This window comes from Hakea prostrata, chromosome 11 (assembly GCF_041222555.1).
Source record: "Hakea prostrata isolate BN-2017 chromosome 11, UWA_Hpros_2, whole genome shotgun sequence".
Taxonomy (NCBI): domain Eukaryota; kingdom Viridiplantae; phylum Streptophyta; class Magnoliopsida; order Proteales; family Proteaceae; genus Hakea; species Hakea prostrata.
In genome coordinates, this window is record NC_142610.1 from 20,036,241 (window position 1) to 20,061,635 (window position 25,395).

Below are 25,395 nucleotides of genomic sequence, written 5' to 3' on the forward strand. Positions count from 1 at the left end.
CCCAAAAAGGTAGCTGATCAAGTAAGAGAGAGACAAAGACAGAGAGAAACAGATAGAAAAGATTGGAAGAGAAAAGGGGAATGAATTCTTTTATTGGGGAATGGAAGTGAGGCGTCTGGCTGTTCAGTTGCGGATGGAAGGAATTATGAGAGGGAAGTATGAATCCAAGACCTCCTTGACTCTACTGATTAAATTGACTGAATACAGAGACAGACCCTCAACTCAAGGCTCATGCATCTAGATATTCAGCCATTCTAGAAAAATCTTGGAATTTCAGATTCTTGCTTGTTCCACCATTCACCAATAAAACACCTCACTAAGTCTAAAATTGAAGCAGTTGCTACCTAAGATTTTCCTACTATGAGTAATGGGCAACTTCTTCGCCATAGGCTTCCTCACAAGCAAAATCCAGAGAGCTACAACCATGAACTTCCCCGTGCAATCTTACCTCAATAATTTATCGAGGCCATTTCTATGCCTTCACCTCAAGCTACAAATGTGTTCACAAGCAATTGCACCAAGATCCGCCCCTTTTCCCTAATTATAAGTGAAAGACTACAACACCTCAGCCCATCATACAGTTGTGTCCACTTGGACCTAATTCCTTCTGAGCCTGGTAAAAACAGAAAGATAACCAGTACTAATGGCTCGGACCTATATAAAGCATCCATCCGTTTCGGATTGAAATTGGTTCACTACACATATTTGCTGCACAGATTCAGGTAGGGGATAAGCTGAGATTGACTAAAAAGTTAACCTACAAAAGCAAGGTGCTATTATCCTCTTCATAAGTGGTACAGTAAGGCGAACAAAACACTGATCCTTTTCTTTTACATACAATAGACGTAAACGGTACCAAAATTAATTGACAATGAAATGATATTTCGAATCAACATGACTCTCAACATCCCAGAGGAAAGACCCAAAAGTCAGAGCCTCTAAAACAAGCCTCTTCAACCCGCCAAAGCTTATTCTGACCAGTTCATCCTGGGTAGAATTAACAGTAACCTGGGGTGGGATCATCATATCAGGCCTCCCGAACAATGCCTCTGTATGCTTCTCAATGATACTTATAGATTCCTTGGATCTAATTGTTGCATATCCATGCAACGTCTCGGCATCGAATGACATCACATAGGTCCTCAGCCGTGATGGTTTAGTTCCATATCCAAATCGCGCAGAACCAGATTTACCATGTGGAACCTCACGGTAGGTTTTCTTGGCATCTGAACCTGGAGATGCCTCAATGCCACTGATTCCCCTCTTCTCAGCCAAATTATGTCCATAGTCAGACAGGTCTTCATTTAGTCCAGGAAGGATCTTCATTGCCTTCTCAAGCTGGAACCGTCGATCAACTCGCTTGAGGAAATAACCATACATTACTGATGCAGCATAAACTTGCCCAACCCTGATTTTGCTTATCTGTGCAACAGTCTTAGAGTCTGTAACTCGATTTCCCAAGATGAGAGTCAAGTGGTTTTGGATCATTTCATAGGCTTCTGATGAGTGCAGCTGCTCAAGCTTCTCCTCTTGACTCGGCCATGAGTAAACACAGTCAGAACCATCTGATGAAGACGATGAGGAAATTGTGGGTATCAAAGATACATCTGCATCCATGAATTTCTGCACGACTAGGGCATACAGAATCTCTTCTAAAGCCTTTCTTCTCTCATTAGCTTTGATCTCAGCTATTCTCCTGTAAATTTTTAGGAACAAATAAAATAAATAAAAAATAGATATTAGATGCAAATTGCAACTTCATACCATGAAATAATCTATTCATAACCCATGTTTGACATATTATCACCTGTACAAAACAAGTTCAGTTCCAGAAGCAGAAGGCTCTTCTTTCTGATTATCAGCCTCACGGTCGGTTCGAAGTTGTTTAAGCTGCTGGTCGACAGCAGCCGGGACTAGATGAGGATGGCTTTTCAAGATCTGAGACAAGAACTGCCCAACTGGAGACTCCAATTCAAGAGGTGCAATTGGAGTTGCTCTTCCTGCCGATTCGTGAGATGACGATGAAGACATTACAACCATGCTTCTCCTACGTACAAAAATTGATTTCTTGTGGCCTTGACTGGGGAGAGCAATAGAAGGAGAATGCTGCCATCCATTGACCAAATATAAGAAAAACATCCAAGCATCAAAGCCCATGTAAGCCCATGTATAAACAAATCAAAATCATCCCCTCCCCAAATCAAAGGGGAAAAAGTTAGGATACAATAAACTTGGCATACCTAATATTTAGAGAACTATACCTGGGGTACCTTTCTGTTCTTAATATTATGTTTCAGTAATCCTTTTTTAATCATATTTCCAGTTTTACCCATTGTAACAACACCCTTTTCATCTCCTTCAACCTCCTTGGACCAATATGTTGCAACACCTACTTGCATCAGGCAGAGAGAGACAAAAAGTGAGCCATGGGGAAACGAGAGAGGGTGCTAGAGGAGTGTTGCTGCAAGGATTAGCAGAGGTGCGGAGGCAAGGGTGCAGAAAGGAGACGGGCAGTTGACAGCAGTCAGCTAGGAGACAGCACATGGGCCCACCAGAGCTTCTCCCCTGAAAATAATAGCAACTACGAGCATAGTTATCAACACGTTGCCTATGTGACAGCCTTGGCATCCAGGTGCCTTAAACTAGTGTTGCCTCGGTGTCAACTTGCATCCAGGCCCCTCCAATGTCTTGGTTCACCTAGATGCAGCGATAACTAAGACAATTAGATTTGAACCTCTTTTACCTAAACATAATGCAGTTCATTTGTGAGGTTTCACCAGCATGACCCAATCTATAATCCCAAACTGAGATAAATCTGACCGATATCTATTACATTATTTGTACACAAGATTGGTAAGGAATTCAGTTAGTCTTGTGATTTGCACTTTGTTAGTAGTAGCTTCCTAGTTTGGTTCAATTTCTATTTCTATTTCACGATTAATAAAATGATAGTCTAATCATTTTCTTTATTTGTACAAAAGATTTTTATTGCATTGAATAGCAGAACTGAAGGAATAGAATTTCTTTGGTACCCAAAGGAATAGAATATCAGACTTTAAATATGAGAGGGTGATAATAGACTGGTCAAGTTATTCTTTCTTCTCATTACACTTCCATCCCGTTTCTTTCCCCATGATACTGACCTACTTATCTCTACCCATCATTCTTTTAATACTAATTTTCCTTCCAATTTTCTACCCCCATTTCTTCTTCCCTGTTCTATTCTGGCAGTACCAATAATTTGTATCACTAGGTCAACCTCCTTTGTTTCAACTCCTTTGACTTTCAGGTTTAAGGGTTGGTGTTGCATCCCCAAGACCAAACCTTGGCTTTTCATTTCAATGCGTGTATCATGATGAATTCAGCAAGAAGAAAAGACGAGGCCTGTTGTTTTCAGATCAGTTCACTTTCTTGGTTCAAGTTATGCCTCATTTTAAATGACCAAAAGGTCATATGGACCATGAGCTTAAATTTTTCTGGGTTTTCAAGTTCTCTGTTGTAATGGGCAAATTCTCCGAGCCCAAATATCAGGGATTGACGCCTTACACTGGACTAAAGAGTTAATTTCTATTCTGGTTACTTAGTAGTATCTTTAGGTTTTATTATTTTATTTCCTCAACGTAAAATGTACCATTACAAAATGTTTTCGTCTATTTTTAGTAGTTCTTACTACTACTAATCATTTTGGCGGTAAAAAAACTCCCCTTTATGTTGTGAGAGGCATAGAGCCCCACACAATTTTATGGATTAAGATTGATTTAGCTTTGCCCCATTGTATATGTGCAAGATAGTGAGTATCGTGAGCTTCCATAGGGTTAGCAATAGACTGACCTAGGCCTTGGTCATTATAAATTCCCCGTGCTTTTCTTCATTTTATTCTTTTCCATACCCTTTTCTGTTTCTGTTCCTCAACAAGCTTCCACCAGGTGAATTTTGGTCATCATCTCTCCCAACCGTTGCTGCTGTTATATGTGACACTGGTGTTCTACCAATACACTGACAGAGTCTTGGGTTTGAACAGTTCTCAGTTCACTACAGCACTAGCTAATCTGGCTTTCTGAACAGCAACTTCCAAGGTGATTTACTTCACATCCAACCAATAGAATGAAACCAGCTTTAGGCATGTTCTTAGCTACCTTTGACTATAGTCTCTTGGTCATCCAGTGGTTGGATCTTCCTAAAGTGCGAAGTTTCTAAATTCTGAAGCGCTGGTTTATATTTTTGAACTACTAGCATATGTCATGATCTAGCCATCAACAGTGGCTGAAACCTTGAATAGTTTATTCTCCCCTATGTTTCCTAACCTTCACTGTAAAGGGTTTTTCCATCTGCATTGTCTAGTTGCTATTTTAGGAACTCTCTTTATTTTCGAGTTAATATCCTTTCTCTGTTCCAGTATGGTGTTTTCACTTTCTGTTTGCTTTCTCTGGTTGGGTGTTCTGGTGAGTGAAACTTTTTTCTCAGACCAAGGATCACACCAGTCCTAACAGCCTAGTTCTTCACCTGGTAGGGGGACAGTTACCTATTTCCTGTTGCAAACAACTAGGACTTATAACCTACTCTTTTGTGATTGCTTGCGGATTGTGATCCTGTTGTACATCAGGTTATTAGTGACTGTTGATGACCATGAGAACCAAACCTGCAACCAGAGTGGTTCTCAAACCTTCTGGCCCAGGATTAGTTCGTTCTTTTAACAACTGATTGTTGATTGTAATCAGTAAGATCTAACAGTTATACAAACTCAGCCTAAATTTTGTGTTTATGAGTTGGAAGTATTGCCAAGGGTTTCAATACAGCACTCTCTTGGCAATTACAACTAAGAGGCTGGAGGTTTAACTATTAACATAAAAGGCCACTAACCCTATTATGTTCTCTTGCAAGCTCAACAACGATTTTAAATTCAGAAAACCTCATCTGATTCTAATAACATTTCTACCCAATTTGATTGTTTGCTTTATTCTTATAGGCATTGACTGACCCAGAAACTTACAAGATTGTCACCTTCAATCTAGAAAATGAATTCACTATACTGGACCTATAGCGACCTAAAACTTGGTTTGTGACCCAAGGTTGCACTAAAAAACCATTTTTGTTGCATTGGATGAGAAGGTGCCGGTGGTGCCCAGCAGGTAGGAGTTTTTAGAGTGATCTGGGCAAAACTGAAACTATGGATACCAAAAATAATATATCAAACATGAGATAAGCTAGGGATAGTTTCTCTGAACATTAGATACCTCCAAATATATAAAACCAAGCGACTTTTCACTTGGGAGTCCAGTGTATCTTCATGTACATGTGAGTGTGTGAATGTATACGAAGCATCAAGATAGAAGCCACCGTGAGGGACCCACCTATGATGGATTCCATCTAGATGCCTCACCTGTATTCACACACACTCACAAAATTTCCTGCACTCTTCATGTGGCTGTTCTACATATGAACTCCTACTAACTTGTAAAGTATTCAAGCATGAAAATCTGTAGAATCCAAAATCCATATACACCAAGTCATGTCAAGCATATGGAGCAAACAGTAATATCTAAACCTTGACAATACATATAAGAAGGAAGAACCAGACATTCGAGCAGCACGATGATCCCCTGCCGTAGTTTGAAATGAGTAATACTTTCCCATTTGTTTTCTGTAATCACGATCACTACTACAATCGATGATTGACGAGACCAGTACTGATTCCTTAATTCTTAAAGATAAAATTGGTTTCCCCTCAAAATTAACTAGAGTGTTCTAAGACTACTCCTTTAAAAGGTAAAGTAATCCATAAACAACAGAGAAACGTTGCCATACATTCATATGAAGGAACCAAAACCAATCCATCTAAACAGAGCAGTTACCGATTCACATCAAACCAAACTCAACAAACACGAGAAATTTTCTGATACCTTTATCAATCTATTCGAAAACCGGACCTTGCCATTGAAACACACCAGATCAGGACCACTTGCTGCCACAGAACTGGACCTAGCCACGAGACTGGAATATTTACAGAACCCATAAGAAGACTGAAGAACAGCTTCCATCAAAGCAAAACTGCAACAAACCCACAAGGACAATCTTCCATAAAAGCCAAATTCCAGACTCTAAAACAACAATTCGTTAGAATAAATAAAAAACATCAATTACATATGACTTCATCAATTTACCTGAGAAGAGAACACCCAACAGAAAGAGAAAGCGAATTCGCCTGTTAGGGTTCAAGATTGAGACGCGTTCAGGGAAGGTCGTCGTCTGGTCTCCGGGGTACTGATGAAGGAACCACCGAAACCATTTATAGTTCGGACACGTGGTATTGATTTATTAATTTTTTTCTGTAAAATAGTTTTAGCTAATTTTTTTGTTATTTACGTAGAAACCTCTAGGAGGTTTAAATTGACCCAATGGCGACGAAGCCCAAAAAGAAAATGATTAAGCATTTTTATTATTTTCCCACGTGTTAAATCACTTGTAAATCTATTTAATTTTAAATTTTAAATATTTTGTATTACAATGATTTCTTTTATATATATATGGGACAAGAATATTACATATATTATCAATGACAGAATTAGAACCTACAACCATCTTACTAAAAGATATTAATCATTACCAATCAAACAACCTCCTTTAGTAAAATTTAAGATATTTTTAAGAGCAAATTATATATACGATTTCATTGATTTATGAATTATTACATTAACATTTTTTTAATTTTTTACAACAAGCGTCTTCTTATGCTTAAGAGCATTAATATAATTATAAAATAGAACATATTTATTGTGCTAAATTAAGTTTAGAAAAATTATTAAATTATGGAAAAACCAATCGTTGTAGCAGAAGATGGAATGGTCCTCTCATCTTTGGGTTTATTTTCTTTCATCATTCTTGAAAATTACAACGAGAGAGGTTTGAGGTCAAAATAGTAATAAAGAAACTGAAAAATACAATAGATTGAGTCATTATTTGATGATATGAATATTATTGATATATAATTTGAAACATTGGAGATATAAACGTACTAAAAATTATTTTGGGACGTAAACACAATTTCTGAAATGTAGAGGGTGAATGTGTTACTTATTATATTACTAATACTATAATAATGGCAGGAGGTTTAAGTTTTAACAAATTTCGGCATAAACACGACGAAATTTGTTTGGTTCGAAAAGTAACAAATTGAAATTGGGGGCGAAAACGATATTTACCAAAAATCACTGTACCAATTTTTTGGTAATCTTCGCTGTATATATCTTTCTTTCTTTCATTCGAACATCCGTCTCCATCTCTGAAATTTGCAATAAAAAACCCTCTAATTTTTGTTACCTAACAGATTACAGAAGAACCCCTTTTCATTTCTCAATTTTTTTGATCAACAAGAAGAAGAAGAAGAAAATGACTCTAATTGCACCAGAGCCCTAAACCAATTGTGAAGATCGAAGCAAATCACAGGAAGAAAACCCTTTTCATTTCTCAATTTTTCTGTTCAAGAAGAAGAAGAAGAAAATAACTTTGATCGCACCAAAGCCCTAAACCGCTACTACTTCTAATCACCGGCTTTCTGTTATCTTCTTCTCCACCGTCAACTGATAAACTCTTCTCTGCCTAGCTCCACCATCAACCAACAAACTTCCTCTTTGCACTCCTTAGCGACCAAACTTTGCTAAGCACGAGAACCAAGTACCAACAACAAAGAACTTGGGTATCACAATTGGAATCTTGGATTTTGATTAATTTAAACTTTTAAACCTCATTTACACGAAATGCCAAATACATTCATTACAACCCATTTAATATTTTAATCTCGTGTTCAGGTGAGATGACCAAATGGTCCCACCCCAAGAGAAGAAGCCTCATGAAGGTCGAAGAGTCAAGACATCTGATAGATATACCTAGAAATGTCGGCAATATTTTGCCGACATTTCGGGGTTTTGTTCTTTTCAGCAGCCAACAAAACACCAAATCTTATCTATATTTCATACCCTTTTTTTCTTTTTTGGTAAGGATATTTCACACCTTTGACTATAATGTAAATAGTCTATAGAAAATGTTAGAGTGATTAATACTAAGTTTTACTTCTTCTGTTTGATATTCTCACACTCGCTTCTTTTATTTTCCTTTCTAGTCATACATCAAAGGAATTTGGTCTGATGTGCAATTGTCTAGTCAAATTCCAATCCATGGTTGATTTTGTAAGTTGACGTTTTATCTCATCAATGGTATGGACGTAGTAGAAAAATATTATTTTTTAGTAAAAAATGAATCATTATTTTATTTTCTTGTATCCTCCATGTAACACTCTCTCGACTTACTTGAGGGCTTTATATTGTTGTTATCATCAACATTGATGGCTGGCATAATATTTTTAACTGACCATAGGATATAAAATTATAGATTTTTTATTTTTCTTTTGTTGATTATTGAATTGTATAAAGGTATTAACTATGACCTATCATCAATTTAAAGATACAAATCTTGATACACTAATAATACTTCACGTTTGGTTACCAAACAAAAATATATAATATTCCACGTTTGAAGTTGTTTCAACCATTTACCCCAAATGAAATAAAAGTTTCAATTTAATACATGCTTTAGATTGTATTTTAATTTTTCGGATAAGAGGCGGAGTAGTGAACGAACTCCTAGAAGAGAAAGGATACGTGAGCAAAAACAACGATAAATTCCGTTTGCATCATCACTTTCCATGCCACTACCACCCTTGGAATAATAAATTTTATATTGTCATCTTAAGGATCAATGTCACATTGTTGTCATGTTTCCATTTGTGAAATTCTTAACCGTACTTCCACATACAAAAAACAAGGTTCAGTTAGCAACTACCCTACGACACAAGGAGATAGCATAGCATAATTATCATTAAAAAAAAATCCATTTGTCATTGTTACTTGTTAGTTCATTTTTCTTACTTTTTGGAATGAAACAATGAAGAAAATTTGTTGATAATAGAAATCAAAACCTTAATTTTGGACACGCAGACTCCTTGATGGATACATCGCCATCAACTGTGAGGAGGCATATGGTAGTGGGAGGGACCCACTATGGGCATTCTGAAGGTTGAGATCCAATCTAACTCGGAACTGGTGATCATGATGTTGCGGAATACATATCAGGTTCCTTGGTATTCGTGTGATTTAGTTTGGGGAATTAGTAAGATGGTGAACCACTTCGTATCGTGTTCATTTGCGCACTATGGTAGAGAAGTGAACCTATGTGTGGATTTTCTGACAAGATTCTTACAATCCACATTGCAAATTCTTTTTAATCTTTTTTTTTTTTTTTTTTGGTCTCTAAAAAAATGTTTTTTAATCTTACTGCTCTTCCTATGGCGTAGTTTGAGATCATATTACTAAGTTAGGCTCCAAAAGAAATGCATAATGGGTTTGTTTTGATGATTTTAATTCCATACTAGGATGGCATGAGAAGAGCGGAGAGGCTTTTGCAAGGGTTCCAAGGATATAAAAAATTTTCAAAAAATGACGTAAATCTTTTGATTTGTTGACTTAGGTGCTCATGGTGCAGGGTATACCTGGATTAATGAGGAATTGGAAAGGCAAATGTGCAGATGAGACTAGACAGAGCACTAGCTTAGTTAAAATGATTATTGAAGTATTCATAAACTATGGTTATGGTGGACACATCAATCTCATCTGACCATGCTCCTTTGACAATTGATATTGAAGGAAAACCATCGAGGGGTCGCCACCCATTTCGATTTGGAGCTATGTGGCGAATTGATCCCTATTGTGAATAAATTGTCAAGAGAAATTGGATGAAGAATGACAGCTAATTCCCCCAATCAACCTTATTCCAACGATTGTCATGGTGCAAGGAAGATCTCAGAAAGTAGAATAAGGAATATTTTGGCAAGTTGCAGTCTAGCAACTAGCTATTCTACAAGGGGAAGAGGTATTAGATTTTTCACAAGGAAAGGAAAATTATATGCAACAGGAGTTGGAGAAGCTATTACATTGTGAGAAGATCTTTTGGCAACAGAAATCAAGGGTTCAAGGGTTCAAGGCTGAAGGAGGGAGACCAAAACACAACTTTCTTTCATGCAAGTACACTCACTCGAAGGAGGAGAAATCATGTTTTAAAGCTCAAAGATGCCAATGGTATCCATTATTAATTTGAACAAGACATTTTTGATCTTTTCTCAAATTATTATGAAACCCTTTTCACATTTGAGGATGTTGGAGATGAGACTCTTGATTTTACATTGCAATTCACTCAACCATCGGTCTCTTTGGATCAAAATGCTCTACTCATGGCTCTGCCAACTCTAGATGAAGTAAAGAAAGCCCTTTATGCTATAACTACCCTCAAGAGCCCGGGGTTTGATGGCTTTCCCCCCCCCCCTTGTTTTTTCAAAAGTTTTGGGACCTAACTGTAATGGATTTGTTAAATTTTGTAGATAATTTTATAAACATAGATTTTTTTATCAGATGGAGCAAATGATACAGTCATATGTCTCATCCCAAAGAAAGAATAGCTAGAGGTGGGGAGGACTTTAGGCCCATTAGCGTATGTAGTGTTACAGTTAAAATGGCCACAAAAGTCATGGTAACTCAACTCCACTCCTTACTTCCCTCCATTGTGCCTCATCAACAATCAACTTTCATATAAGAAAAAAGCATATTGGATAACATCTACAATGCCCACGAAGTCATCCCTCTATTTCAGCCCCAATACCCTTCCTAGGTTTAAAATATGGTTCTCAAAGATTTTTAAGGTGAGATATGGAAATGGTCCTCAAAAATACCTTGGTCTCCCTACATAATTTGGCATGTAGGTAGAACTCTTCCATGCACTCAATGATAGAGTAACTACAAAGTATCAAGGTTGGTCAAAGAAATTACTCACTCATGCGGGAAGAGAGATACTACTAAAATCAATGGCTCTACCTTCATCAAACTATGTGGAATCTCATTTCTTTGTGCCTACAACAACCCACAATGAACAGAAACCAAAAGCTGCAACTTTCTTTTGGAGAAGTTCTGAAACAAAAAAACTCTCCACTAGATCTCATGGAACCAAATGGCCAAACCAAGAAGTCAAGGTGGATTGAGCTTTAGAGATCCACTTCTCCACAATAGAGCTTTATTATGTAAACAAGCTTGGAGGCTAATGTTTCAATCAGATCTAGAGTGATCAAAATTTATGCAAAGTATTTACTACCCAAGAAAATCCTTCTTGGAGGCAAAGGTACGCAATAACTCGTCTTGGGCTTGGAGAAGCATCATGAAGGGTAGAGAAGTCCTTAAGACTGGATTAATTTGGAAAATTGGCAAAGGTAACCTTATAAAGGTGTGGGAAGATCCATTGGTTCCTTCACTCTCGAGCTTTAAATTAAAATCTCTCCATGAACAAGGTTGTTCTATTACTTGGGTATCTGACCTTATCAATGAAGACAATCGCACCTAGAGGCAACACTTGATTAGAACTTGGTTTGCAAAAGATGAAGTCGAAGCCATCCTCATAATTAAATTAGCCCTCTTTCCCCAGGATGATCAGTTGATCTGGGGAGGGAGTAGAAATGGCCAATTCTTAGTAAAGGAGGCATACAAATTACAATGGAGAATGAATGAAGAGGAGAAAAACAAAAAGCCATCTTCATCAAGAAGTCATTTTTGGGAGGAAAGGTCTCCTAAGCCATGGTCTGAAGTCTAGAAATGTAAGACCTACCCAAAAGTGAGATCTTTTTCTGTAGCAAGCATGTAATGGAGGTCTGATAGTATCAAGTGAGCTAGCGAAAAGGGGCACGAAGATGGATAAGGCATGTGCAACTTGTGGAGAACCGGAGGAACCATTCACATATAATATTGCATTCCCCAATAGCTAAAGCAGTATGGTTTAGAGGGTCTTTATCCTGGAAAGTGGAGAAGAGTGACCTTGGATCTCTAGTTGAATGGATAAAAGCTTGGAAAAGTTTCAATACCATTGGTTCACTAGCATTTAAAAAGTGGAAGAGCTTCTGCACTTTTACAGCTTGGTTCATCATTCTCAAAATGCTGATCAATTCTCTAAGCCCATATACCTTTAGAAGCCCAACCCATAGTGGATGACATTAGATACTTGTTCTCTTGTAAATCAAGCTCATTCCTAGAAATTCCAATAGGATTGCGGATTTTCTAGCGCGGAAGGTGCTCGGGGTGTCTTACTCGACAGAATGGCCATGTTCCTTTGAGTGTTTATTAGAGTTATACTCGGCCACGGCTGAAGTTTCCAAATAAAGCACTTTATTACCAAAAAAAATAATAACATTGAGCGATATGACTAACAGCAAGAAATATTATCCTTTTCTTTTGAAAAAAAAAAAACACTTAATTTTGGAATTCTTTTATTGCAGACGTGGATATTAGACACATACTAGGGAGTTGGGAGGCCACCAATCAAAAATCCGGTTCAATAGAAAAGAAGAAGCAAACGAACCACGGAACCAGCATTACTAAAACATGGTTGGACCGTGAAGCACCAATTTTCTTTTAACCTACTACCTAAACAATGAAAACCACATTAGGGTTTAGCGACAACTGAGCACTATAAAGTGTTTCAGCCGTTTGGCGCACTTGAAATTTCATTCGGAGCTGCTGAACGTATTGAAGCTCATCGACTGAAGCTCTACAAGACAAGCAAACATGGTACGTAAATTCCAATTTCTTTGTTATCTTCTCTTTGATTGTTCTTTTCTTTCATCATTTTTCTGCTCTGAATTCGTATTCTGTTTCTGTCTGTGTACGTATTAATGGAGTAAGTTTCAATCTGTGTAGTGATGCTAGGGTTGCAACTTTTTGGATTGGTGTGCATCGTAACTTTGTTACTCCTTTTCGATTCATACGCATTGATATTTGTTTTCTGAGGCATTTTTTTCTTTGATTAGCGTTGAGGTCCTGTTTTCGTTTTTTCTTTGTGTTTGTGTTTTGGATCTGCTTTATCTCTTAAACGCGAAGTTTCTTTGAATTTATTGTTTTTTTATTTTATTTTTTTATTCTAGTGTTTGGATCTACATTTTCCATTTTTGATCGGAAACGTGAAGATCCTTTAGTTTTGTGTATTGCTTTGCTTCGAGTGTTTTGGTGATTTGATTGTTGATCTATGTATGGATGCTTAGTTCGCCTGAGAGCAGATACATTATAAGTGTTCTTTCTGCTAGCAGTAAATGATGTAATTTGATTCTATTCCCGTTTTCTAGTGCTAATCTCTAGAATTGGAACTTGCAGAGTTTTTTTTTTTTTTTTTTTTTTTGTGTGTTTTTCCTTACTAGATTTATTCAAAATCTTGTTGTAATTTAAGAAACTTGGCACTGTTTAATCATTTGCAGTTTTATTGGTGTGATACCTCAATTTAACCTCCTGCATTTTTCTTAGATTTCTAATTAAACATATTACTTCTAGATTTTCCCTCATCATCATTTATACATTGCCTTACGTTCTCTTTGTGTGCAATTTAGGTCTTCATCAAGGCACAAAAGTCTAGGGCCTACTTCAAGCGTTTTCAGGTTAAGTTCAAGAGAAGAAGAGGTATTGTCATTTCTTTCTGTTACTTACTTTAAAATGCTAAAGAAAGACTTTCTTCCCTTCTTATGTGTTTAATTACATGGCGCTACAGAGGGAAAGACAGACTACCGGGCTAGGATTCGCCTTATCAATCAAGACAAAAACAAGTACAACACACCAAAATATCGGCTTGTTGTTCGATACAGCAACAAGGACATCGTTGCACAAGTAATATCTGCTAGTATTACTGGTGATATGGTTCTTGCATCAGCTTATGCACATGAGCTTCCACACTATGGGCTTGAAGTTGGTCTGACCAATTATGCTGCAGGTGTGCTCCAACATGCCCTTGGCCTCTAGAATTGGTTCCATCTTTGCTTCAGATATCTAATTGGACTGTTAATATATATTTTTTTCTATTTCACATTTCCCCCTCTTAGGAACTTTTTTCTAGATGTGACCTATAATGCTGTAACTTTGCATGAAACTCTGTCTTTTCTTCTGCTCATGTGCATTTTCTACTTTCTTAATAAAATATTTTCTTTACCCCAAAGAAGAAAAGAAAAATTCTGCAGCAGGAATACATTTTTTTTTTTATGATGCATCTGTCTAATATGTAGCTCCAAAAAGTACTTAACAGAGGTTATTGGATTAATATTAAACAGCTTACTGCACTGGGCTTCTCCTTGCTCGTCGGGTGTTGAAAACGCTTGAGATGGATCAGGAGTATGAGGGCAATGTTGAGGTGCCTTAAGACCCTTACTGTTTATGATGTGATCTGGTTTTATTTCTAGAGTATTAAATAAATAATGACATGTCATACTTGCATATCACTGTCAGGCAACGGGCGAAGATTACTCAGTTGAACCCACGGATAGTAGGAGGCCATTTCGTGCCCTTCTTGATGTTGGCCTTGTGAGAACAACAACTGGGCATCGTGTTTTTGGTGCACTGAAGGTATAAATCGATAGCTATATTCTTTACTTGGGCTGTGGGTCCCTAGCTTCCTCACATCTTCTTGCTGATTACTTTATGAAAAGAGAATGACTATCTAATGCTGATGTGTATTTGGAGGCTATTCTTGGTGTGGATGGTGGTGGTGATTTGTTTGCTTGAGTGCCTCACCATCAGATATTTGCAAGTGTCTGTTTTTATGCAGTTGCTTTTAGTTTCTCATAACTGTTCCAATTGTGGTTTTAACCCATTCATTGCTTGTACTAACCACACTCTCAGCCCCCATCCCATAAAAAGAAGACTGGTGAGAAGAAGAGATTTATTTGTTCGAGACACATAGACTCCAATGTGCTTAGTCTGTACAATTGTATGGTTATTTTTTAAATACACGTGCTCATGATATTGTGTAATATCCTCCTAATCTTTAAAAGCTAACAACCCCTGCCCTTGGACTTTCCAAATTGGTTAGTTTCTGGTGTTAGTAGAATTGAACTGCAAATGTTGTCAGTATTACAGAATGGGTTGTTGGTCTATGGGAATCATTGGTTATGGTTATGCTGATATTGTTTGTATAATTTAAAATGTTAATTTCCATTTGAAGCTAAAAAGACCTGTGTCAAATGCTGAATAAAAGTCTATTTCTTGTATATCATGTCTCTTGTTTGTCATTTACATTTATTTACATTTGTGGCATGAATTTCAGGGAGCACTGGATGGTGGACTCGATATTCCTCATAGTGACAAGAGGTTTGCTGGCTTCAGCAAGGATGACAAGCAGCTCAATGCTGATGTCCACCGTAAGTACATTTATGGTGGCCATGTTGCTGCTTACATGAGGGTGAGCCTGCATAAACACATCCTATTTGTAATTAATTAGAGGATAGTTGTCATGATATTATTCATGGTCTCCAATTTCTTAGTTTCTCACTTGAATTAGAAATCTGCAGCAATTGGAGGAGGATGAGCCAGAGAAGTACCAGGCTCATTTCAGTGAATATCACAAGAGAGGGCTTGATGCTGATGGCTTAGAAGAGATGTATAAGAAGGTACATGCTGCCATCCGTGCTGAGCCAACCATAAAGAAATCCCAGAAGGAGCCACCCAAGCAGCACAAGAGGTAAGGCTAAGGTTTTTTTCTTCAGTGTATGTAAATGTGACAGAATTAAGCAGTGTATGGTGTACTGTACGAGCCACAACCCATGTGTCAGTGTCTTTCTCTGCGCCTTTTAGAGTCCCTTGCAACAACCTTCTGCCCCATTAGTTATGCTTAGCATACTTGCTGTTGCCTACCTCCCTCTGGTTGTTCATGCTTCGTGGGTAACATTAGTTGAGTTTGAACTTGGTGCTTCCATTCATCTATTTTACTTGGAAGTGCAGTGAATTTGTGTCAATACCTATTGAATTAGTGTGAACTTGGTATAATTTCTTCTGAAGTCTGACAATGACTTTGCTGCTTTTGCCCAACAGGTACAACTTGAAGAAGTTGACTTATGAAGAGAGGAAGGCTAGGTTGATTGAGCGTTTGAATGCCCTGAACTCTGCTGCTGGAGCTGATGACGATGAGGATGATGATGAATAGACTGACCCAACAGTTTTGAAAGATATTCTATTTTCTCATCTGTACATCAATAGTGGTTTCTGCTGTAGTTTTTATTGGTTCTCAATGTTGCTTCAATAGCAAGTTTTCATGTTGCTTTTCATTTTCTTTGAGATTATAGCTGATTTTGGGAAGATTTAATTTAATTTTTCGGATTAAATTTATGTCCAATTTCAATTTTGACTCGGTAAGCAGTCCTTTGCCGTTCCATATATTTTGTATTTTGATAGTTTCTGCGTTAGGAATTGCCTGCAAATAATTTGAGACAGTTGGGATTTGGGAATGTCAGATGATCAAATAAAATGTCCCATCGTTTTCAAATAAAGTCCGATCAGTGGTACAAACGTTTTATGGTTTTCCTAATTTGAAAGGAGAACCAAAAAGGAGAAAAATAAAAAATGAAAAACCTTCAGGTCAAGGCTGAATTTCAGTGGCTCAAGAATATTATCATTGTTACTGATGGCTGAACCCAAAGGCATCCTTTTTTGGGTTTCGAATGGTTAACAATGAATGTTCCTTTCTTTGCGTTTTAAACGTTTTTTGGGAAAGCAACAAGGTGAAGAAAACAATTTAAATTAACTAAGTTAGGAACTTAGCCTTTTAGTTTTTCGTAGTTCGACCTCGTACTTTCTACTAGCTAGATTCTATAAGATTTTATTTTTAATTGATTAGCGACTAGCTAGATTCTATAAGATTTTATTTTTAATTGATTAGCGACACAATCAAGTTTTGGGCCGGAGTCGCTGGGCATAAACATTCAAACCTTTGCATCCTTTATTCAACGTGATTGTATACACTAAATGTAATCTAACTTTCACCAGATCTTTAAAGCCTGACGATTAGGATTGAGAGCATGTGAAAGTATTTATGTTCAGGAATATTGGAAATTCAATGAAAGACTTGAAACCGGTGAAATAATCATCTTCCGGGAATGGATACAAGCTGTGAGTTTTGTAAGGTTGGAAGACTTGTCTTCCTTCTCTTTCGCAATGAAAACAAATACAACAAATTTCAGCATTGTATATATGAAATCCATGAATAGGCAGGTTACTGGGCTACATCATCCCATGAACCCCACACAGATCTAATGCGTGAAATTACTTTCAATTCTATCTGTTACACTAGACTCAAGCCACCTCCACGAGATGAGAAAGAAGAGCAAAGAAGCATTAGACATTTAAGTAAAATCCATCAGCTGCTCTCTAATGTACAACAAAAGAAATAAACTAGACTATCCCATCATTCAATTCTACTGCAGTTCCCGGCCGCTCATGTTTGATGGCAATTGCTGATGATGTGAAGAATTGAAGAGATTCATCCAGCTAGATATTTACAATTGGATGAACCTGTCGAGATCGGTAAACGGAGTTGCCATTCAGGTGGTCTAGAAATAAACTGTCCCTATCATTCAAATCTACTGTTTTCACTAGACATTTAAAATTGAGAGATAGCAGATCAGTAAATGGTGTTTCTCCAACCCCCCACAATTAAAAAAGAAGCAATATCAATGGCACTTCTTTAGATTGGTATCTAGACACAACAAATGAAAAGAAGTGCCAACAGATACACCAACAGAGAGGATTTCCTTACGAGTCATCCTCTGGACCAAGTTTTTGCTTTTTCCACTTGTAAGCTGCTTCCAAGATTTTGAGATTTGGAGCCAAAGTTTCCTCTGGGAAGATGTAGTCGTAAAACTCTTCAAACCTGCAAAGATTATCAAAATCAGAACCATCCTAGCTATAGAACATTTTCAAAATCTTTTTGCCATTTTTGAGTACCATTATATATCATGTGGGACCAACAGATCCCAATGAATGAGGTACTAGCTATTCAGCCAACTCCAACATCTTAGAATATATCTTTCATTGCATTTATGCACAATTACCCTTTCCAAAAACAAAGCAACAGAAAGTCGACATACCCAGCTGGACCATCCTCGGATTGTATAGGCCTCTTCTTTTTGAGCTTCTTTGGTAACTTATTCTTGACTAGACTTTCATCTCCAATAGTGCCAAAGCTCTTTTCCATTGCATTCCACTCTTCCAAAAGCATGGCCCTTTCCTCTTTCAGTTCAGGCGCAGATGTTCTGAAGTAGTTGACTGCCCTTTCGAAGACCCCTGTAAATGACAATGATCAACATCTAGACTGCAACCGTGCATGAGAATATAAAACCAATGTATCTGTTTAGCTTTGCTTACTTCTAGCATGTTGAAGGCATTGCTTCTTGTGTTCTTGAATGGAAGACAAACCATTATCCTCTGCCATGACTGTACCACTATCCTCCTCTTTGTTCTCCTCTTGCAAAGCAAGAGAAGTTTCAAACTTTGCATAGCTAACCCAAACCTTTAAGTCCTTGGTTCGATCTAGCAACCTTTCGTACAGTTGCCTGGTTCTTTCATACTCACCTTCTGATATGTCAAAATCAATGTATGCCTGTTTGCCATGGAATATTAGCGCTGGGCAATTCTCAAAAAAATTGTTTTTTTGGGGGGAGGGGGTCTATGTTTGTGGTTTTTGCTTCAGATAAGAAATTAATTCCAAAAAACATGAAAGATAATAAAAATCTAGTGTAGACACAAATTACAAATCATGATAGTAGTCAACCATAAAACATTTTAGAAGCCATTGACTTATTTACATGATGAGATTACATAGTGTGAGCAAGGTTCAAAATCTCAGTATTGAGGCTGGTTATAGCCCACCTTGTGGCTGAACCACTGCTTTTACCATCCCACAATGACAGTTGAGAAAGAGTTCACAAGTCACATTTGCACTACCTTGTGCTTGGTAATAGTATAGATAATCTATAAGCTGATTTGAGGTTTCTGACCAAGGAGATTAAATTTTGGGAAATGGATGGTCAAGCAAACAAGCAGAAGAGATGAAGAATGGGCTAACTAGACATTGGGATTCTGAGTGTAGAAACACATCCTATTCCTTTGTTGTTAAGCAGATGGGATTAAAGCATGACAATTTGGAGAGAGAAAGTTTTCTAGTAGTCAACCGCCAAGCATACTTTTCAATCTCTTATTCCTAAAGTTTTAAAGTAAGAAAATTGGTGTGTTACATGGTACAGACCCCAGATGCACCACTTCACTTCATCCACCCTATTTTGATTCCTTAAAAAACATCAACCCTCTATATCACCTTTTTTATTTATGATTGAACCAATGTACCTAAAACAATCACTCTGAGGATTGAGGAATCTATTTATCGTCAAGTTTCACCACCTCATTGTCTGCTCAATTATGACTAAAATTACAAACTAGATATCCCCCCACCCTTTTAATATCAGCAAAATAATCGATTACAATTTCATTGAAGAAAACCATAGAGAGTATACAAAAATTGAGCATCAAGCCATCAAATATGACAACCATAAAAAATATGAATACATCATCAAAAAACATGAGTCTAAAAGCTAAATTAGTGTATTACTTATGTCTACCCAGCTGCACATATAAAGGAATATTATCACCATAAACATACATAACATGACATCCTTTGTGGTCAAAACCTCACAGAGAAAGATTGGGGGGGGGGGGGGGGAGGTTAGAAATGGCTCAACTAAAGTCAGATGCAACAGCCAACTCCAAAATTCAGGATTTAGAGAACCTTTTAACTGGACTTGTGCAAATTAGTGTACTATATCAACCAACAAAAATGATTCTTCAAGTTACGGATATTGGACAGCCTCTGCCAAGCCATCAAATGTGGGAATGGAGCCAACAAAGAAGAAGAATGAAGTGCATGAGGAGTTTTCTTTTTTTATTTTTATATAAACAAATCAGGGGCCACTGGAAAGTTCAGATTTGTCCCTAGTCATAGATATGGCACGGGCATGTACAACAGTGGCAGCAAATTGCACCAGGGAGGAGAGATAATAGTACTTTATAAAAGCTAAAGACTAGAGAGAAGAACAAGGACAGCCAAAATAATCGGGGGAGTAGAGAGAAAAAGACATGGATTGACTTTCACTAAACAACAAGAAGACTTCTAATAGAGTTGAATGGAAAACTAGGATTTGGGCAACCTAGAAAGTAAAAACAAAGTTTTTTAATCCCCACCTACCAACTTGCACAATTGAATGGATACAACTAAGTTGAATTGAGAAGTAAAAATAAATTCACAATTTTGTAAACCTATAAAGTAACTCGAACACCATACCTTCCACAATAATTCTGGCATATCCAATGCAGGTTGGGCTATTGCAAGCTCAAAAATAGCTCTAGCCCTTTCTGTTTCACTCAAAGACTTCTCCAGCTCAGCGTATTTGCTCCACGCATAGCAGTTCTCTGGTGCCCATTCTAAATACTTCTCGTATAATTTTCGACAATGATCAATGTTCCCAAGCTGCAACTCTATCTCGATATATTTCTTAAATATCTGATTTTTGAGAGGCATAGATGTGAGTACAAACCTTTATGAAAGTTATGATAATCTAACAAAATAAAAAATATAAATGAATACCTTATCTTTGGGAGCTTTCCCAATTGCATTGCCCAGTATCTGCCGTGCAGCCTTTAGATTTCTCTGCCGTATTTCAAATTGGGCAGCCAATAACCAAATTTTGGCAAATGAAAACTTCTCATGGGGTATCAGCTTTAGGCACTCTCTGTGCAAAAATTCAAATGAGACAGAAAAGAACGATATTAGGAACATCTATCCACGTAAACACCATTGCCATTTGCCAACAAAAGACACATACAAGGGATGAAGTTCATGTGCATTCCTTTCAATGTAAACCAATTATTGGGATATGAATTAATAATCACCTCCGAAATTTTTTTAGGATTAATAACCAGTTACGGAGCCAAAAGTTCAAGCTGGTACAATACCAAGCCAAAGCAAGGAGTTAAATATCTCAATTGGATTAGATGGATCAGACGCCACAGATTCAGTAAATTGGCCGACACCACCATTATCCCCTAAAGAAGCATCCAATATGGCCAGATATATCCAATCAAGATTGGGAATGGCAATATCAAATCAAGTATGCAATACTGAGATCTGTCTTTGAGTTACAGAGACATTTTTCAATAAAGAGGATTTCTCTGATGAGGGAAAACATCAACACTCGACTTTATTGTCTCCCCCCCCCCCCCCAATCAAGATGCTCAAATTCCACCAATAATCACTGACAACCTAAGCTTAAAATTCACTTGGCTAACTCCATCCGAGTGACATTTGATATGCGGGTGGGGAAACTCTGGATCACTTGGCAAGTATTCACATTTCAAGGGGGCTAACCATCTTATAATCTCATACTGAGCCAACCAGCAAATGTTCTTCCTACTATTTTATATTTCTACCAAATAAATAAAGATCCCCAATTTTTCTTTTTTTTGGGTGCTTTTGTACATTGGAATGAATAATGAAAACTTTCCAAATAGTTTTGAGGATGAGATTTTTATTTTTTGTTTTTCTAAAGTTAACCATTTACAAAATATATGCACATTGCATACAACTGAATCAAAGGAAAGGGACAGGGTACTACTCGAAAGCAAAAATAATACCTGTAGACTTCTCTAGTTCTCTCCATATCCTGTGCATCAAGCTCCTCATATAAAGCATAATTGATCCTGTAATTAAACACATTTACACAAATACAATAATGACAAACATCCATCAGTACAAGCCAGATATACCTACTAGGGAATTTGAAACATGGTAATTTACAAGTCAAGATCATCAGGAAACATACCATAAGTAAATGTACCGCTGCCAGTAACGCTTCTCTGCAGCTGGAGGAACATTAGCGATGGCACGCTCATATACTTCCCTGGTCCTGCCTTTGTTTCCCACACTTTCTTCTAGCCTGATATAGTCAAACCATGTATCATAATTTAGAGGGTTCTTTCTGACCTCGTCTTCGTACTGGAATCTCCTCTTTCCCACAATAGCATCCTCTATTCCCTGCTTATCACCATACTGCTTCTCAAATGCAACAAACTTTTTATAGAGATCCTCAGCACTCCCCTTGGGTATATGGTCAAGAGCAAATTTATAAATGCACCTAGCTCTCTCTGTCTCTTTGCACATTTCTTCGAATTGTGCAAATGCCACAAACAACTGTTCAGCCTCTTCATCATCTGCCAACCTCTCAACAGCCCTCTCATAGCAGTTCCTAGCTCTACCCACTTCTCCATTTTTCATCTCAAATTTGGAATATCGAATCCAAGCTCCAACCCGGGGGTGACATTGCACAAACCTTTCAAATATCGCTCTAGCTCGCTCAATCTCATTGTAGCGAAGTTCAAACTTAATGTAAGAGAGCCAACCCTGCTGGTCAGGCATCCATTGCATCCACCTCTCAAAGATCTGTCTAGCCCCAGCAACATTACCCAGCATCTCCTCCATGTGAATGTACTTGTACCAAAGCTGATCGACCCGAGGGAGAAGAGTGACAGCTCGATCCCAAACATTCCTCGCATGATTGATGAACTTGTTCTTCATCTCCACTTCTGCATACTTCAACCAAAGAGTGTGGTTTCGATAATCCACCTCCAATGCCCGTTCCCAGACTGATCGGGCACGAGCAAAATCCTTCTGGGATTCCTCCCATTGGGCGTATTTGATCCATACTCCAACGTTCCACCGGACCCTTCGAATTAGGTCTTCGAATTCCTTGCGCTTGCGCAGACGATAATCTGCAAGCTCAGTTGTATCAGTAATTTTCTGTTTAGGGGGTCGAATTTCTGCTTCTTGACGTTCACGAGCTTCTCTCAGAATCTGCTCGGCGGTAATCTGTATAGGAGCTGGGGTCTTATTCTTAACCCTAGTGGGTCGAGGAAGTTTAACCTCCGTTTCCTTTCGTGTAAGGAACCCCAATGAGGGGTCTGATTCTTTTGTAGAAGACATGGATATCAAATGAACCCTAAATACGAGAAACTACAAAAGGGAAAAAAAACACAGCTTTACTGGTCTATTCTGACGATAAACCAGTGCTGCAAAAATTGAAGAAACTCTAATGGCGGGATTTTGAATATGTAGAAGATTGATACCTTGTAACCAGACACCAAATCAATCGAGAATTCGTAGCAGAACCCCCTTCGAAGAACTGACTTCAAGAACTAACAGATCTTCAAAAGCGAACGCGGCAATCAAATACAACCCAAGCTCTAAATCGCCCAAAACAAAGTAGTTTTCTTTACCAAATGCAAATACGACTTGTTCACGGTCCGGTTCATGTTGTAATTGGCCAAATTACAAAATAAAATTGAACCGTTAGGTTTGTTATCAGTTAATTTTTTTCTTCAAGTAACCAATCAGTAAAATTTATTTGGTTATTCAGTTTGTTACATTGTACTTGATTTTATTTGGTTATCTTTTTTTTTTTTCCTCCTAGAATTTTCTTTGGTCATGTTGAGCATAAATATACCAAAGGTGGTGAATCAGGCTTGAATCGTGTAAACCCTTGGCATGAATTGAACCGGGGACCTTGAAATGGACCAGCACCAGAAATGCTCGACCAGATTATGTCTGAGTGATGATGTGACTTTTCTTCCTATATCTTCCTTGTAACCCTAATTTCACTTCTCAAATACTGCACCTTACAGTCCAATCATAAGATGGTGTTATACTCAAATTTGATTCAACCTTTGGAGGCAGTTTTTCGACCACCCTAGTCAGCCTGTACTCACCCTTTTAATTCACAGCAAACTAAAACCAATCTTAGTTTAGCTTTGGATTATCCAAGGGTCAGATTTGGGCATAACATGCTACTTAATTTATTAACTCCAATGATTATTTTTTGATTCAAATATTACACACGATTGAATCTCAAAACTCGTTAAGCGCTCATTGGGAGAGCCCCTCCCAACTTGGGTTGTATTTGAAGCTTTGTGATATCACATAAAATTAGTATACAACATCAGAGTGTCATTTGAACAAAATCCCCGTTGAGCCCTGGAGAAACAGAAATAACCATATATCCAATACTGAACACTAGGATCTACCTAAAATAACCGTATGTTTCGGATTGAAAATGGTTCACTATACATATTTACTCTACAACTTCAAGCAGGGAATAGATTCAGATAAGATTAAAAGCAAAAGTTGCAGTAACTTATGAAATAGGGGTGTCAATTTATAGCCCGAACCGTTAAAACAATCCGAACAACCCTGTTATAGCCCAAACAGGCCGAACCGCAACCCGTTATAACTCGTTCTACAACCCGTTTTGTAATTTTACATTAAATAATATTTGAGTCATTATATTACCATTAGGTAGTTAGTATAGACAATTAAAAAAATTAAGCATGAATTCAAAGATCAAATAATCAATTTATTACTTAATATCTAGGTTCTTGATTTCTATAGAATGGGTGAGTTTTTTTTAATGGAAATTGACCAATAACAACTTTGTTTTCCATATAATTTTCGATTTTGTTGTAAGATGCTTAATTGTTTCTTCTTGTTTTTTTTCTTATACACCATAAATCGTTAGTCAACACGAGTCTAAACCGTTAGCCCAAATCGTTAGTTAGCCCAAACCCAAACCGCACCAAATCCAAACCGGCCCGAAAACGTTAGTTTGCTAATGGGCCGTGTTTGGGCTAGGTGTTTTTCCGCCCGAAACCGCACCGTTGACACCCCTACTATGAAAGCAAGACGCAATTATCTAAATTCTTCATTCGTAGTAATCTATATTGAACAAAACACTCATCATTTGTAACATACAAGAGATATGAACTGGTAAGCAAATTAATTGATGACAAAATGATATTTTAATCAACATGACTCTCAACATCCTGGAAGAAAGACCCAAACGTTTGAGCCTCTAAAACAGGCCTCTTCAACCCACCAAAGCTTATTCTGATAAGTTCATATTTAATTGGTAGAATAAACAGTAACCTAGTATTGGGTTTGATTAAAATAAGGAATGGAGAAATTTTTTTTAAAAAATAAAAATAAAAAATCCCATTTCCTGAAAGGTATGCATTGTATTTGACTCTAGTTAAATTCTTTTTTGTCTTCTATGGTTAGAAGACATAAAGTGTGACTCATTGTGAGTGTGGGTGAATTGGGTCCGTGTGTTTGTAACAATTTTTAGCATATATAGCAGGATTTTCTCCGGTTGTCTTTTGACAATGGTTGAGTTGGGGTTTTCTATGTAAACTCTTGAAAATGGTTAGGTCGGGTTGAGGTTTTCTATGGTTAGGAGACATATTAGGCTGCGTTTGTTTGCAAAGGTGAGGGTGGGGAAAAAAAAGCATGTGGACCCCATGTATAGTGGGGTGAGGGAGAAGGAAAGGAAAGAAAATGATTTTGTGGAAAATGGTAATTGTGGGTCCTATTTTTTTATTTTTTCACACTTTTTCACAAAATTTCAAA

General features: G+C 37.5%; 3 protein-coding genes across 3 annotated transcripts; 1 reads left to right on the plus strand and 2 right to left on the minus strand.

The window, feature by feature from the left end:
- Positions 1-672: 672 nt before the first annotated feature.
- On the minus strand, positions 673-6,268 carry LOC149000705 (UV-B-induced protein At3g17800, chloroplastic-like). Its single transcript, XM_089140422.1, has 4 exons — positions 6,162-6,268; positions 5,901-6,048; positions 1,808-2,106; positions 673-1,696 (listed from the first exon to the last, which is right to left on the minus strand). The coding sequence occupies exons 2-4, from the start codon at positions 6,036-6,038 to the stop codon at positions 862-864; spliced, it is 1,272 nt and encodes a 423-aa protein (XP_088996548.1). The 5' UTR covers positions 6,039-6,048; positions 6,162-6,268; the 3' UTR covers positions 673-861.
- Positions 6,269-12,526: 6,258 nt separating this feature from the next.
- LOC149000706 (large ribosomal subunit protein uL18-like) lies at positions 12,527-16,272 on the plus strand. The gene is made up of 8 exons (XM_089139579.1): positions 12,527-12,653; positions 13,463-13,532; positions 13,621-13,839; positions 14,174-14,253; positions 14,349-14,465; positions 15,166-15,300; positions 15,410-15,579; positions 15,930-16,272. Exons 1-8 carry the CDS (start codon positions 12,651-12,653, stop codon positions 16,039-16,041), a joined length of 906 nt encoding a protein of 301 aa, XP_088995705.1. The 5' UTR covers positions 12,527-12,650; the 3' UTR covers positions 16,042-16,272.
- A 493-nt stretch (positions 16,273-16,765) lies between these two features.
- LOC149000707 (uncharacterized) lies at positions 16,766-23,184 on the minus strand. The gene is made up of 8 exons (XM_089139578.1): positions 23,064-23,184; positions 21,764-22,950; positions 21,576-21,641; positions 20,530-20,674; positions 20,227-20,445; positions 18,258-18,492; positions 17,981-18,176; positions 16,766-17,763 (listed from the first exon to the last, which is right to left on the minus strand). Exons 2-8 carry the CDS (start codon positions 22,918-22,920, stop codon positions 17,646-17,648), a joined length of 2,136 nt encoding a protein of 711 aa, XP_088995704.1. The 5' UTR covers positions 22,921-22,950; positions 23,064-23,184; the 3' UTR covers positions 16,766-17,645.
- Positions 23,185-25,395: the final 2,211 nt, after the last annotated feature.